The 13,408-nt window shown below is 42.2% G+C and overlaps 1 protein-coding gene across 7 annotated transcripts in view; it reads right to left on the bottom strand.

Moving 5' to 3' along the window:
- The window catches only part of LOC129840671 (low-density lipoprotein receptor-related protein 1B-like), a 202,929-nt gene that overhangs the window by 13,932 nt on the left and 175,589 nt on the right, over positions 1-13,408 (bottom strand). For all 7 annotated transcript variants that reach the window (XM_055908708.1, XM_055908710.1, XM_055908707.1 and 4 more), the window contains exons 76-79: positions 2,706-2,929; positions 2,345-2,451; positions 1,979-2,095; positions 395-568 (exon numbers count right to left, since the gene is read on the bottom strand). In XM_055908708.1, the coding sequence (XP_055764683.1) occupies positions 395-568; positions 1,979-2,095; positions 2,345-2,451; positions 2,706-2,929 (622 nt within the window). The remainder of the gene's footprint in view (positions 1-394; positions 569-1,978; positions 2,096-2,344; positions 2,452-2,705; positions 2,930-13,408) is intronic.

Raw genomic sequence — 13,408 nt, forward strand, 5'->3', positions numbered from 1 at the left:
GAGAGAGAACAAGAGTGTGATCCTCTGGGCTGGGGCTAGGGCTAATGATGCATCAGGAAGGGCTTCAACTGGCCCTTAGAAGTGGCATACAGAGGCATGCAGTAGAGTTCCCACCAAATAGATGACTACATTGCCATTCAACTCTCACAGAACATCCACAGAACCAGACGACAGTAAACAAACAACTGTCAGTAGTCATTGGAGAGTGGAAATAGGAGAGGAAAGGGAGAGGGAGCCAGAGAGAGAGGGGAGAGAAAGAGAGAGAGGGGAGAGAAAGAGAGAGAGGGGAGAGAAAGAGAGACAAACACAGACAGACAGACAGACAGAGTGAGAGAGACAGAAAGAGAGAGAATGGGGAAAGAGAAAGCGATTGTTAAGGTGATTGTTAGCCTACCGTCTTGCTGTTTGAATCGGTGGAGGACCAAGATAATGGAGGGTCTCTCTACTCCCAGATGGAGTCGTTCCATTGGCTGTTTTCCGTACTTATGGACCCGGAAGACATCATTCCTCATCCCGATCCCATAGATATAGTCCTCAAAGATATCAATCCTTACAGGCTGGGAAAGACCTTGCGACAGAACAAGTGGAAACAACTGTAACACGACTGGTAAGGGAGAAAATGGGCCCCTCAATAATTCATCTGAATTCCAAATAATATAGAATAATATTTAGCAAAATGTTCTATTGCTCTACCCTCCACCCTTGAAGGGATGAGCCGAGCGCATTTGATAAGAATGACAACAACTTGAGGGAATGGACACTTAAAGAAGATGAAACCTGCAGAGTAGCCCTTTACACTCGTACCTGTATACGGGTTGAAAATGGCAGATTTGGACACTGATCAGCGTCTACACTGGAAAGAAGTGGCTGTCCAGTAACATTAACGTGCTATACAGTACATGACGTCAGAGCTCTGTATGGGTGTTGACTGACAGCCACTCTGAACTTGAGCACCGTACACAATAAGTTTCCCCCATCCCTCCCGCTAATTTGGCAACTTTAGCACATTTTGGGCTGTCTGAGCGAGGGAAATGCTGTAAATGAAGATGAATCAATGTGTTTTGAAAGACGAGATGTTGAGGATTATTAAAAAATACTGCTTTGATGGCAAAACACCTGTGAGTGCAAATGCGCGCTTCACATTTCGATATCATAAAAGTCATGTGATATACAGTGTCAACGTTTATGATCACTATGTTTGATGTACGGTTACAAGATGACCTGGCTTTATACCCGGGTTGTCCTGAACAGAATGACCACGCTGCGAACCACGCATGCAATCATGCCTCCTTCTATGCGCACCAAAATGACGATTTGCTTCTCTGAATTGCCTCGTATTTTATAATTTAGCTCGTCATGTTGGCAATAGAACAAGCTTTCAACCAACCATGCCCACCTGACCCAGATAACGATTTATAATGGACCATTTTTGGATTGCGTAAACAAGAACAGTAGTTGTGTAAAAGTCTGCTTCCTCTAATTCCTCAACGGCATAGCTAGCAGAGCTCAAAAAAGTACCTTAGTTATTTGACTTCATTGAAATTACTTAGGATCTCTGCACACTTTGGAAAGGTGTGAGGCCACTTGGGAACACCAGTAAGACCTCTCACTCAAACCCGTCATGTTTTGTCTTCCGTTGCACCTACCCCAAATTTTCCAAGAATATTCTCATGTTACTGAATTTATCCAGAGCATTTTTAGATTTAGTTACCAACAAAAATGTAAAATGGCCATAAATTTAACAGTGTAATGTTTGGATTCAGTCTTGTGTTAGGTCAACTGCTGTGTCATCACCTTTAGTCTAATAATTTCCCCACAATCTCCAAACAGTTCCCTTTGATTGCTACCATGGTTATGCATTTCCATATTTCTTCTGTAGGAAACATTTCAATTTAGCCCTGTCCACATAAGCCATTCTCAACGAGTGTAAAGGGTTAAGGACATGCATGTCTTCTGTGTTCGTCTGTGCTTTGCTCACCATGAGCACTGCTCACCGCCACCACAGAGTCCGATCCATCGAATCGAACGCTCCCGATCACAGACAACTCTGTATCAGCCCAGTACAAACGCTGGTTGAAATAATCAATGGCAAGTCCTGTGAAGTTGTAAAACATATTAGTCACTCTATATGAGCTGTGGGAAAGAGCAGCAAACTTTGCTTCGGACAAGCGCTGCATTCTATCAAAATGTATCACTCGACACTAAACGAAACAGGATATTGATTTGCCTAGATATGACATGTAGGAAATAAATATACAAGTACACAGCTCCATATTTCCTGCTTATGGGAACTTCCTGAAGGTATTGTTATATGTCACATGACCAGAAGTTTGAGATCACCCACCACTGGGTCTCCTGAGGTTCTTCTCCACTAAGATTCTCCTCATAGACCCATCCATGGCAGCCTCCTCGATGTGGGAGTGGTCTCCTACCACTGTCCAGTACATCATCCTAGAGGAAGTACAGGAAGTAAGTAAAGGAAGAATAGGTAATTATAGCAGGTAATACGGACAGGGCAGAGGATCAGGCATAATTTGCCGTCTGCCCAAATGTGTTATCTGCTCAAAGAAAAAATATAGTCACAAAATTGCCAATCTGATATGTGGTTGTTTTACCTAGCAACTTTAGTTGATTGCACTAATTGTCAATTGATAAGAGCGTCTGCTAAATGACTCAAATGTAATTCATGTAAGGATTAATCTTACCCTCGAGCTGGGTTAACAGTGATAGAGTAAGGCTCCCCGGCGATGTCTGTGATGAGACGAGAGCAGTTTGGCCCTGCCAGCTGGCCCACGTTGATGGAATATCTGAGCCTCCTCCAGTGGGCGTTGTAGTAGCTGAACCAATGCATCCTGGAGTGGTCTGTCCAGTAGATGTTGCCAGTCACCCAATCGGCAGATATATCCCTGGGCCTTCTGAAGTCAGGACACTGGAGAAGAAGAACGTGTTAACACGTTTACTGACATGACTTTCATACTCTAACCTGGACATTGACTTACAAACTGAAAGCATGTAGACACACACACATTCTCTCTCTCCCTTTCTCTCGCTCTCTCTGTCGAAATACACTACATGACCAAAAGTATGTGGACACCAGCTCGTCAAACATCTCATTCCAAAAGCATGGGCATTAATATACAGTTGGCCCCCCCTTTGCTGCTATAACAGCCTCCACTCTTCTGGGAAGGCTTTCCACTAGTTGTTGGAACATTGCTGAGGGGACTTGCTTCCATTCAGCCACAAGAGCATTAGTGAGGTTGGGCACTGATATGGGCAATTAGGCCTGGCTCGCAGGCGGCGTTCCAATTCATCCCAAAGGTGCTTGATGGGGTTGAGGTCAGGGCTTTGTGCAGGCCAGTCAAGTTCTTCTAAACCGACCTCGACAACCCATTTATTTATGGACCTCGCTTTGTGCACGAGGGCATTGTCATGCTGAAACAGAAAAGGGCCTTTCCCATTCTGTTGCCGCAAAGTTGGAAGCACACAATCGTCTAGAATGTCATTGTATGTTGTAGCGTTAAGATTTCCCCTCACTGGAACTAAGGGTCCTAGCCCGAACCATGAAAAACAGTCCCAGACCATTATTCCACCTCCACCAAACTTTACAGTTGGCACTGTGCATTTGTGCAGGTGGCATTCTCCTGGCATCCGCCAAACCCAGATTCATCTGTCGGACTGCCAGATGGTGAAGCGTGATTCATCACTCCGGAAAACACATTTCCACTGCTCCAGAGTCCAAAGCAGGCGATCGTTACACCACTCCAGCTGACGCTTGGCATTGCGCATGGTGATCTTAGGCTTGTGTGCGGCTGCTTGGCCATGGAAACCCATTTCACGAAGCTCCCGACGAACAGTTATTGTGCTGACGTTGGTTCCAGAGGCAGTTGGAACTCGGTAGTGAGTGTTGCAACCGAGGACAGATGATTCTTACGCACTACGTGCTTCAGCACTCACCGGTCCCGTTCTGTGAGCTTGTGTGGCCTACGACTTTGCGGCTGAGCCGTTGTTGTCCCTAGATGTTTCCACTTCACAATAACAGCACTTACAGTTGACTGGGGCAGCTCTCGGAGGGCAGAAATTTAACAAACTGTGCCACATTGAAAGTCACTGAGCTCTTCAGTAAGGCCATTCTACTGACAAATGCTTGTATATGGAGAGTGCATGGCCGTGTGCTCGATTTTATACACCGGTCAGCAATGGGTGTGGCTGAAATAACCAAATTCACTCATTTGAAGGGGTGTCCACATACTTTTGTATATATGGTGTCATTTCAGTTCAAGTGTCAAATCAGTGCTACAGTGCTCTTTGAAGTCACACAGCTCCTGTGCTCTGTCCCCTTCACTCCCTTTCCCAGGGCTCAAATCAAACCAATTAATGTCAGAGATATTGAGTGGCTGTTAGGTCCTGTTCCATTCTGGTCTCAAAGGCAGAGCAATTAAGTAGTATAGAGACCCTCTGAGGAAATTGTCTCGCTTTGCTACTCTCATGGCTGTCGTATGAGTGTGTGGAACTTGGAATTGCTACCATCAAAACGAATTTGATATATTCAAGGTTGCACTTTCAGGAGAAATAACAAAGAATATCAGATATTTTCTGTGAGTTATTTCCAAATGGTTTTAATATCAAATGAACATTTTATTTGTCATATGCGCCGAATACAACAGGTATAGACCTTACCGTGAAATGCTTACTTACAAGCCCTTAACCAACAATGCAGTTAGAGAAATAGAGTTAAGAAAATATTCACAAAATAAACTAAAGTTAAAAAAATTAAGAAAAAGTTACAAGAAAATTACCTAACAATAACGAGGCTATATACAGGGGTTAGCGGTACCGAATTAGTGTGCTGAGGTACAGGTTAGTCCAGGTAATTTGTAAAGTGACTATGCATAGACAATAAACAGTGAGTAGCAGCCAGTTGGTCTGCGCATGCTTTGAGTACACGTCATGGTAATCCGTCTAGCCCTGCGGCGTTGTGAATGTTGACCTGTTTAAAGGTTTTGCTCACATCGGCAACGGAAAGCATGATCACACAGTCGTCCGGAACAGCTGGTGCTCTCATGCCTGCCTTGAAGCGAGCATAAAAGGCATTTAGCTTGTCTGGTAGGCTCCCGTCACTGGGCAGCTCGCGGCTGGGTTTCCCTTTGTAGTCCATAATAGATTTCAAGCCCTGCCACATCCCACGAGCGTCAGTTACGGTGTTGTAGGATTCAATCTTAGTCCTGTATTGACCTTTTTCCTGTTTTATGGTTCATCTGAGGGCATAGTGGAATTTCTAAAAAGTGTCTGGATTAGTGTCCCGCTCCTTGAAAGCGGCAGCTTTAGCTTGGTGCGAATGTTGCCTGTAGTCCATGGCTTCTGGTTTGGATATGTACATATGTTCACTGTGGGGATGACATAGTTGATGCACTTATTGATGAAGCCAGTGACTGAGGTGGTATACTCCTTAATGCCATTGGATGAATCCAGGAACATATTGCAGTCTATGCTAGCAAAACAATCCTGTAGAGTAGTATCCGCGTCATCTGACCCCTTCCGAATAGAGCGAGTCACTGGTACTTCCTGCTTTAGTTTTTGGTTGTAAGCAGGAATCAAGAGGATATAATTATGGTCAGATTTGGCAATTGGAGGGCGAGAGAGAGCTTTGTATGCGTCTCTGTGTGTGGAGTAAAGGTGGTCTAGAGTTGTTTTTCCTCTGGTTGCATGTGACATGCTGGTAGAAATGAGGTATAAAGGATTTAAGTTTGCCTGCATGAAAGTCCCCGGCCACAAGGATTGTCGCTTCTGGAGGAGCGTTTTCTTGTTTGCTTATGGCCTTATACATCTTGTTGAGTGCGGTCTTAGTGCCATCATCGGTTTGTGGTGGTAAATAGATGGATACGAATAATATACAGTAGATGATAACTTTATTGGTAGATAGTGTGGTATACAGCTTAACATGAGGTATTCTACCTCAGGCGAGCAATACTTCGAGACCTCTTAATATTTGACATCGCGCACCAAATAGACACACACCCCTGCTCCTTGTTTTACCAGACGTAGCTGCTCTGTCATGCCAATGTACGGATAAGCCAGCCACGTCTCAGTGAAACATAAGATATTACAGTTTTTAATGTCCCGTTGGTAGATGGTCTTAATCGTAGATCGTCCGGTTTGTTTTCCAATGATTGCACGTTGGCCAATAATGCGGAGGGTAGTGGTGGTTTACCTACTCATAGGAAAATTCTTACAAGGCACCCCAACCCCCTCCCCCCTTTCTTTGTCTTTTCTTCACACGGATGAGCCTTGGGCCTTGTCTCGACAAGCAGTATATTCTTTGCGTTGGATTCATGAAAGAAAAAATCTTTGTCCAGTTCGAAGTGAGTCATCGCTGTTCTGATGTCCAGAAGCTCTTTTCGGTCACAAGAGACTGTAGCAGCAACATTATGTACAAAATGAGTTACAAAACTAACAAAATAGCACAGTTGGTTAGGAGCCCGTAAAACGGCAGCCCTCCCCGGCGCCATTATCACAGATTACTTTTATGAGTAATGGAGTAAAGTAACGCATTACTTAATTTTTTTTTATTGGGTAATATTATTAGTTCCTCGTCAACTAACACGTATGTTACTTTCAGAATCTCTGATTCTGATCCGATCTTGACTTCCTCATTTAGTTTTCGAGCGAGCGGAGAAAGGCTGTTTGGACAAATGTCAGTGCCTCCATGAAAATGTATAGAGGGCACACCTCTGATCGTTGCCATTGATCACTGCTGTAATAGCAAAGCCCATAAAGGGCTTTCCTGTCTAGTGGCAAGTGTGCTCTCTATACATCTATATGGGCCCGTGTAGCCTTTGTGCGGTCTATAACCAGAAGTGGTGGCTCGAGAGAGAGATTTTGAATGAAAAGATAGGAAATCTTTACAGATGTTTGGCTTAAAGTATATATGCCTAATTAAGCAGCCCATATGATAGGGAAGCACTAGCACAGGGAAGGTTTGCATGGCTTCAACATATTGTGTCATTATCCAAGGGACTGCCGACTCAGGTCTACTGGCCGTCTCTCTCTCGAGGGTAAACCCATGTGTCTCCTGGCATACTGGCCTTTTCTATGAATTTTTTTCTGTTGGTTAATTTAATTACACTTTAATACTATAGAATTTGCATGCATTCACAAATGTAGACTGCACGATCAATATGTTGTGTTTTTCTTTCATGTGTCTTGTCTAAACAGTATTTCTATCTCAGCTCCGTGCAAAGCGTTTTCAAATCTCAGGCTCTTGGATATATTTACATCTCAAGCTAACTCATGGATAGACTAACCTGTTCCCCCGCACATTGACTCTGTACCGGTACCCCCTGTATATAGCCTGACTAACCTGTTCCCCCGCACATTGACTCTGTACCGGTACCCCCTGTATATAGACTGACTAACCTGTTCCCCCGCACATTGACTCTGTACCGGTACCCCCTGTATATAGCCTAGCTACTGTTATTTTACTGCTGCTCTTGAACTATTTCTTATTTTTATTTATATTTTTTACTTATCTATTTATTACTTAACACTTATTTTTCTTGAAACTGCATTGTTGGTTAAGGCTTGAAAGTAAAGAGTTCACTGTAAGGTCTACACTTGTTGTATTCAGTGCATGTGACAAATACAATTTGACATGATTTGATTAGTCTTAACTTGTTTAGAGTACTTATAATGTAAATATATTGATTTCCCCTTCCTACAGCAGAGCAATTTGAAAGCCACTGATATCAATAGATTTCAGAACACGTTTTATAAGATACTAGCCTACTCCTGTGCCCCAAACTAAACCAAGGGTGCTATGATTGTACTTATGAGGAATCTTAATCTTAATATGAAGGTGGGGATCTCTGGGGGAGACACTGATAGACAGAATTGTTATACCTCTGTTACTATTAATGGCACTACATTATGTTTGTCCTCCATGTATGCACCAAATGATACATTCTTTTTTGAAGACCCGAAGCTTAAATTGTTAGACATCCCAGACTCAGTGACCATCCTTGGGGGAGATTTTAACTTGACTCTAGATCCAACTATTAATACCACCAGTGTTAATATCTTGGCACTCCGGGCACCTTCAAATTATATTAAGACCTTTTTAGATGACTTGAACCTTGTGGATGCCTGGCGCCTAACAAATCCTAGTACTATAGATGATCTTATTTTCTCCCCAACATCAGTCTTTCTCACAAATTGATTGTCTTCACCTCCCCTGAAATGTACATCCCATGCAGAGATTTTAACAATGCTGTTATCTGACCATTCTCCATTATTGATTTATTTTGAGATTTCTCCAGGATTCACAGGTTTTAAGACATTTATTTTTTTATTTTATTTTACCGTTATTTTACCAGGTAAGTTGACTGAGAACACATTCTCATTTGCAGCAACGACCTGGGGAATAGTTACAGGGGAGAGGAGGGGGATGAATGAGCCAATTGTAAACTGGGGATTATTAGGTGACCATGATGGTTTGAGGGCCAGATTGGGAATTTAGCCAGGACACCGGGGTTAACACCCCTACTCTTACGATAAGTGCCATGGGATCTTTAATGACCTCAGAGAGTCAGGACACCTGTTTAACGTCCCATCCGAAAGACGGCACCCTACACAGGGCAGTGTCCCCAATCACTGCCCTGGGGCATTGGGATATTTTTTTTTAGAGTGCCTCCTACTGGCCCTCCAACACCACTTCCAGCAGCATCTGGTCTCCCATCCAGGGACTGACCAGGACCAACCCTGCTTAGCTTCAGAAGCAAGCCAGCAGTGGTATGCAGGGTGGTAGGGAATTCTTAAACAAAAATTTGACTGGCATTAATGATTTCTTACAGGTTAATGCACAACCAGGGGTAGGCCCCCATACATTATGGGAAGTAACATTTACAACTGAGAATAAGATGGTGACTAGTTCTGGGGCTGAATTTATTCAATTGAAAGCGAGACAGAATGACTATGAGAATGAGGACAGACCGAGTAGGCACTTGGCAATGAAACTGACGCAAACTGAACATTTATCATCTATTGATGTCATTAGGAACAATAACGGTGAACTTTGTACCCCTCCCTCCCAAATGAATCATACTTTCACTACTTTTATTCCAATCTGTATACTTCTGAGTTTCCTAAAGACTCTAGGAAGATGTTGTCCTTTTTAATTGGTAAAGATAATACAAAGAAAGAAAGATGCGTTTTCAAAAAAAAAATGGTTCCATCATCTTTGAAATGCAAGAGAAAGGCCATTATATCATTATATCACTATTATATCTTATAAAAGGTGTTCTGAAAGGCCATTATAATTTGGATTTTGGCCACTAGACAGCAGCAGTGTATGTGCAAAGTTTTAGACTGATCCAATGAACCATTTCATTACTGTTCAAAATGTTGTATCAAGTCTGCCCAAATGTGCCGAATTGTTCAATTGATACATTTTCAAGTACATAGCTATAGAGAACATACAAAACATTTATGGTAATACAAATTTAAGTTTACACACTCACCACAAATGTCATAAACTATGGATAATTAGCTTCCCTACAGAAATGACACTCACCACACATTTAGATGGGAGGGGTGGAGGGGCAGACACAGCAGGAGTTTAAACTGTATAAACCAGTTCCTACATTTGAATATAACAATTTAATTGATCAAACAAAACTATGCTACATGTTATCTCTGGGACGCTCAAGATGACAAATTAGAGCAAGGTTACTGAATGTAAGTACATTATTTCCCTTCAGAGGTGAATGTATCAAACCAGTTGCGGTGATAAAAGTTTTTGTTGTTGTGCACTCTCCTCAAACAATAACATGGTATTTCTTCACTGTAATAGCTACTGTTAATTGGACAGTGCAGTAATATTAACAATAATTTAAGCTTTCTGCCCATATAAGACATGTCTATGCTTTGAAATGTTCTTGTCACTTACAATGTCATGCTAATCACATTAGCGCACGTTATCTCAACCGTCCTGCGGGGAGGGGGGGGGGGGCGATCCCGTAGAGGTTAATAGAGTCAGTCTATTAGATGCCCCCATCTCCTTGGCAGAACTGAAGACGGCCTTAGATTCAATGTCAAAATCCAAGTATCCCTCCTGAATTATTGTTGGCTGTGTGGGATTTAGTCGGATCTGTATTTCTAGACTCAATCAACCACTCGCTGGAGATTGGGACATTCCATAGGGACCCAAAAAACAGCAATTTTTTCCTTGCTATTGAAAGGTGTCAAGGACCCACTTGAATGTTCAAGCTACAGGCCCTTATCAATTTGAAATGCGATTTTAAACTCCTTGTGAAGGTCTTGTCAAAAAGACTAGAGACCTGCATATCATCGTTGGTTAATTCTGACCAATCATATACTGCCTATTCCATATTACAGACTCGCCGCTTTTCAATCACAAGCTTACGCTGTCCTCTCATTAGATGCAGATAAGGTGTTTGACCGTGTAGAATAGGCTGTTTTGGAACATGTTGGCTTCGGGTCATCATTAATTATATTGAACAACAATAAAAACAGAACATGTCAAGTGTTAACACCATGTTAACACCATCATGAGCTGAAATAAAACATCACAGAAATTTTACAGACGCACAAAAAGCTTATTCCTCTCAAATGTTGTGCACAAATCTGTTTACATCCCTGTTAGTGAGCATTTCTCCTTTGCCAAGAAAATCAATTCACCTGACAGGTGTGGCATATCAAGAAGCTGATGAAAACAGCATGATCATTATAGGGGTGCACCTTGTGCTGGGGACAATAAAAGGCCATTCCAAAATGTGAAGTTTTGTCACAGAAAACAATGCCACAGATCACCCGGGCAGTAATTCTGTCTGTAATAAAACTCATTCTGATTGGCTGGGCCTGGCTCCCCGGTGGGTGGGCCTATGCCCTCCCAGCCTCACCCATGGCTGTGCCCCTGCCCAGTCATGTGAAGTCCATAGATTAGGGCCTAATGGATTTATTTCACTTGATTGATTTCTTATATGAACTGTAACTCAGTAAAATCATTGAAATTGTTGGGTTTGTATTTTTTTTCAGTATAATATGGCCAGCACCTTATACACAGGCCCCACTGCCAGTGTCCAGATTGTCCTACAAAGATGCACATGGCAGGGTTGTTCTCTGAGTCCCGGCCTATTTCCACTTTAATTAGAACTGCTAGCCCATTATGCAAAATATGAACATTTAGCCTATTACGATAGGAAAGAAACAGTCCACCATATCTCCCTGCATGCTGATGACATCTTACTCTATTTGTCCAATGTCTCTAATTATACAGTGCATTCGGAAAGAATTCAGACCCCTTGACTTTTTACACATTTTGCTACATTACAGCCTTTTTCTAAAATTGATCACATTTTTTTTCACGTCATTCTACACGCAATACCCCATAATGAAAAAGCAAACAAATTTTTAGAAATGTGTGCAAATTTATGAAAAATAAATACCTTATTTACATAGGTATTCAGACTGTTTGCTATGACACTCAAAATTGAGCTCAGGTGCATCCTGTTTGCATTGATCATTCTGTGGTCAATTCTATTGATTGTACATGATTTGGAAAGGCACACACCTGTCTATACAGTGCCTTGCAAAAGTATTCAGCTCCTTTGGCATTTTTCCTATTTTAATTCATTACAACCTGTAATTTAAATGGATTTTAATTTGGATTTCATGTAATGGACATACACAAAATAGTCCAAATTTGTGAAGTGAAATTAAAAAAATAACGGAAAAGTGGTGCGTGCATATGTATGGTGCAACCAATTACCTTCAGAAGTCACATAATTATGTTAAATAAAGTAAACCAGTGTGCAATCTACGTGTCACGTGATCTGAGTATATACAGTTGAAGTCGGAAGTTTATATACACCTCAGCCAAATACATTTAAACTCAGTTTTTCTTTTTTCATCATTGCTGACATTTAATCCTAGTAAACATGTCCTGTCTTAGGTCAGTTAGGATCACCACTTTATTTTAAGAATGTGAAATGTCAGAATAATAGTAGAGAAAATTATTTATTTCAGCTTTTATTTCTTTCATCACATTCCCAGTGGGTCAGAAGTTAACATACACTCAATTAGTGTTTGGTAGCATTGCCTTTAAATTGTTTAACTTGGGTCAAACATTTCGGATAGCCTTCCACACAAGCTTCCCACAATAAGTTGGGTGAATTTTGGCCCATTCCTCCTGACAGAGCTGGTGTAACTGAGTCAGGTTTGTAGGCCTCCTTGCTCGCACACGCTTTTTCAGTTCTGCACACATATTTTATATAAGATTGAGATCAGGGCTTTGTGATGGCCACTCCAATACCTTGCCTTTGTTGTCCTTAAGCCATTTTGTCACAACTTTGAAAGTATGCTTGGGGTCATTGTCCATTTGTAAGACCCAATTGCAACCAATCATGAACTTCCTGACTGATGTCTTGAGAAGTTGCTTCAATATAGCCACATCATTTTCCTGCCTCATGATGCCATCTATTTTATGAAGTGCACCAGTCCCTCCTGCAGCAAAGCACCCCCACAACATGATGCTGCCACCCCGTGTTTCACGGGTGGGATGGTGTTCCTTGGCTTGCAAGCGTCCCCCTTTTTCATCCAAACATACAGCCAAACAGTTATATTTTTGTTTCATCAGACCAGAGGATATTTCTCCAAAAAGTACAATATTTGTCCCCATGTGCAGTTGCAAACCCTAGTCTGGCATTTTAATGGCGGTTTTGGAGCAGTGGCTTCTTCCTTGCTGTGCGGCCTTTCAGGTTATGTCACTATAGGACTTGTTTTACTGTGGATATAGATACATTTGAACCTGTTTCCTCCAGCATCTTCACAAGGTCCTTTGCTGTTGTTCTGGGATTGATTTGCACTTTTTGCACCAAAGTACATTCGTTCAGACAGAATGCGTCTCCTTCCTGAGCGCTATGACAGCTGCGTGGTCCCATGGTGTTTATACTTGCGTACTATTGTCACCACGAGAACACCATCCCCACAGTGAAGCATGACGGTGGCAGCATTATGTTGGGGATGTTTTCATCGGCAGGGACTGGGAAACTGGTCAGAATTGAAGGAATGATGGATTTCGCTAAATACAGGGAAATTCTTGAGGGAAACCTGTTTCAGTCTTCCAGAGATTTGAGACTGGGATGGAGGTTCACCTTCCAGCAGGACAATGACCCTAAGTGTACTGCTAAAGCAACACTCAAGTGGTTTAAGGGAAAACATTTAAATGTCTTGGAATGGCCTAGTCAAAGCCCAGACCTCAATCCAATTGAGAATCTGTGGTATGACTTAAAGATTGCTGTACACCAGCGGAACCCATCCAACTTGAAGGAGCCAGAGCAGTTTTGCCTCGAAGAATGGGCAAAAATCCCAGTAGATAGATGTGCCAAGCTTATAG

Source organism: Salvelinus fontinalis, chromosome 41 (genome assembly GCF_029448725.1).
Source record: "Salvelinus fontinalis isolate EN_2023a chromosome 41, ASM2944872v1, whole genome shotgun sequence".
Classification (NCBI taxonomy): domain Eukaryota; kingdom Metazoa; phylum Chordata; class Actinopteri; order Salmoniformes; family Salmonidae; genus Salvelinus; species Salvelinus fontinalis.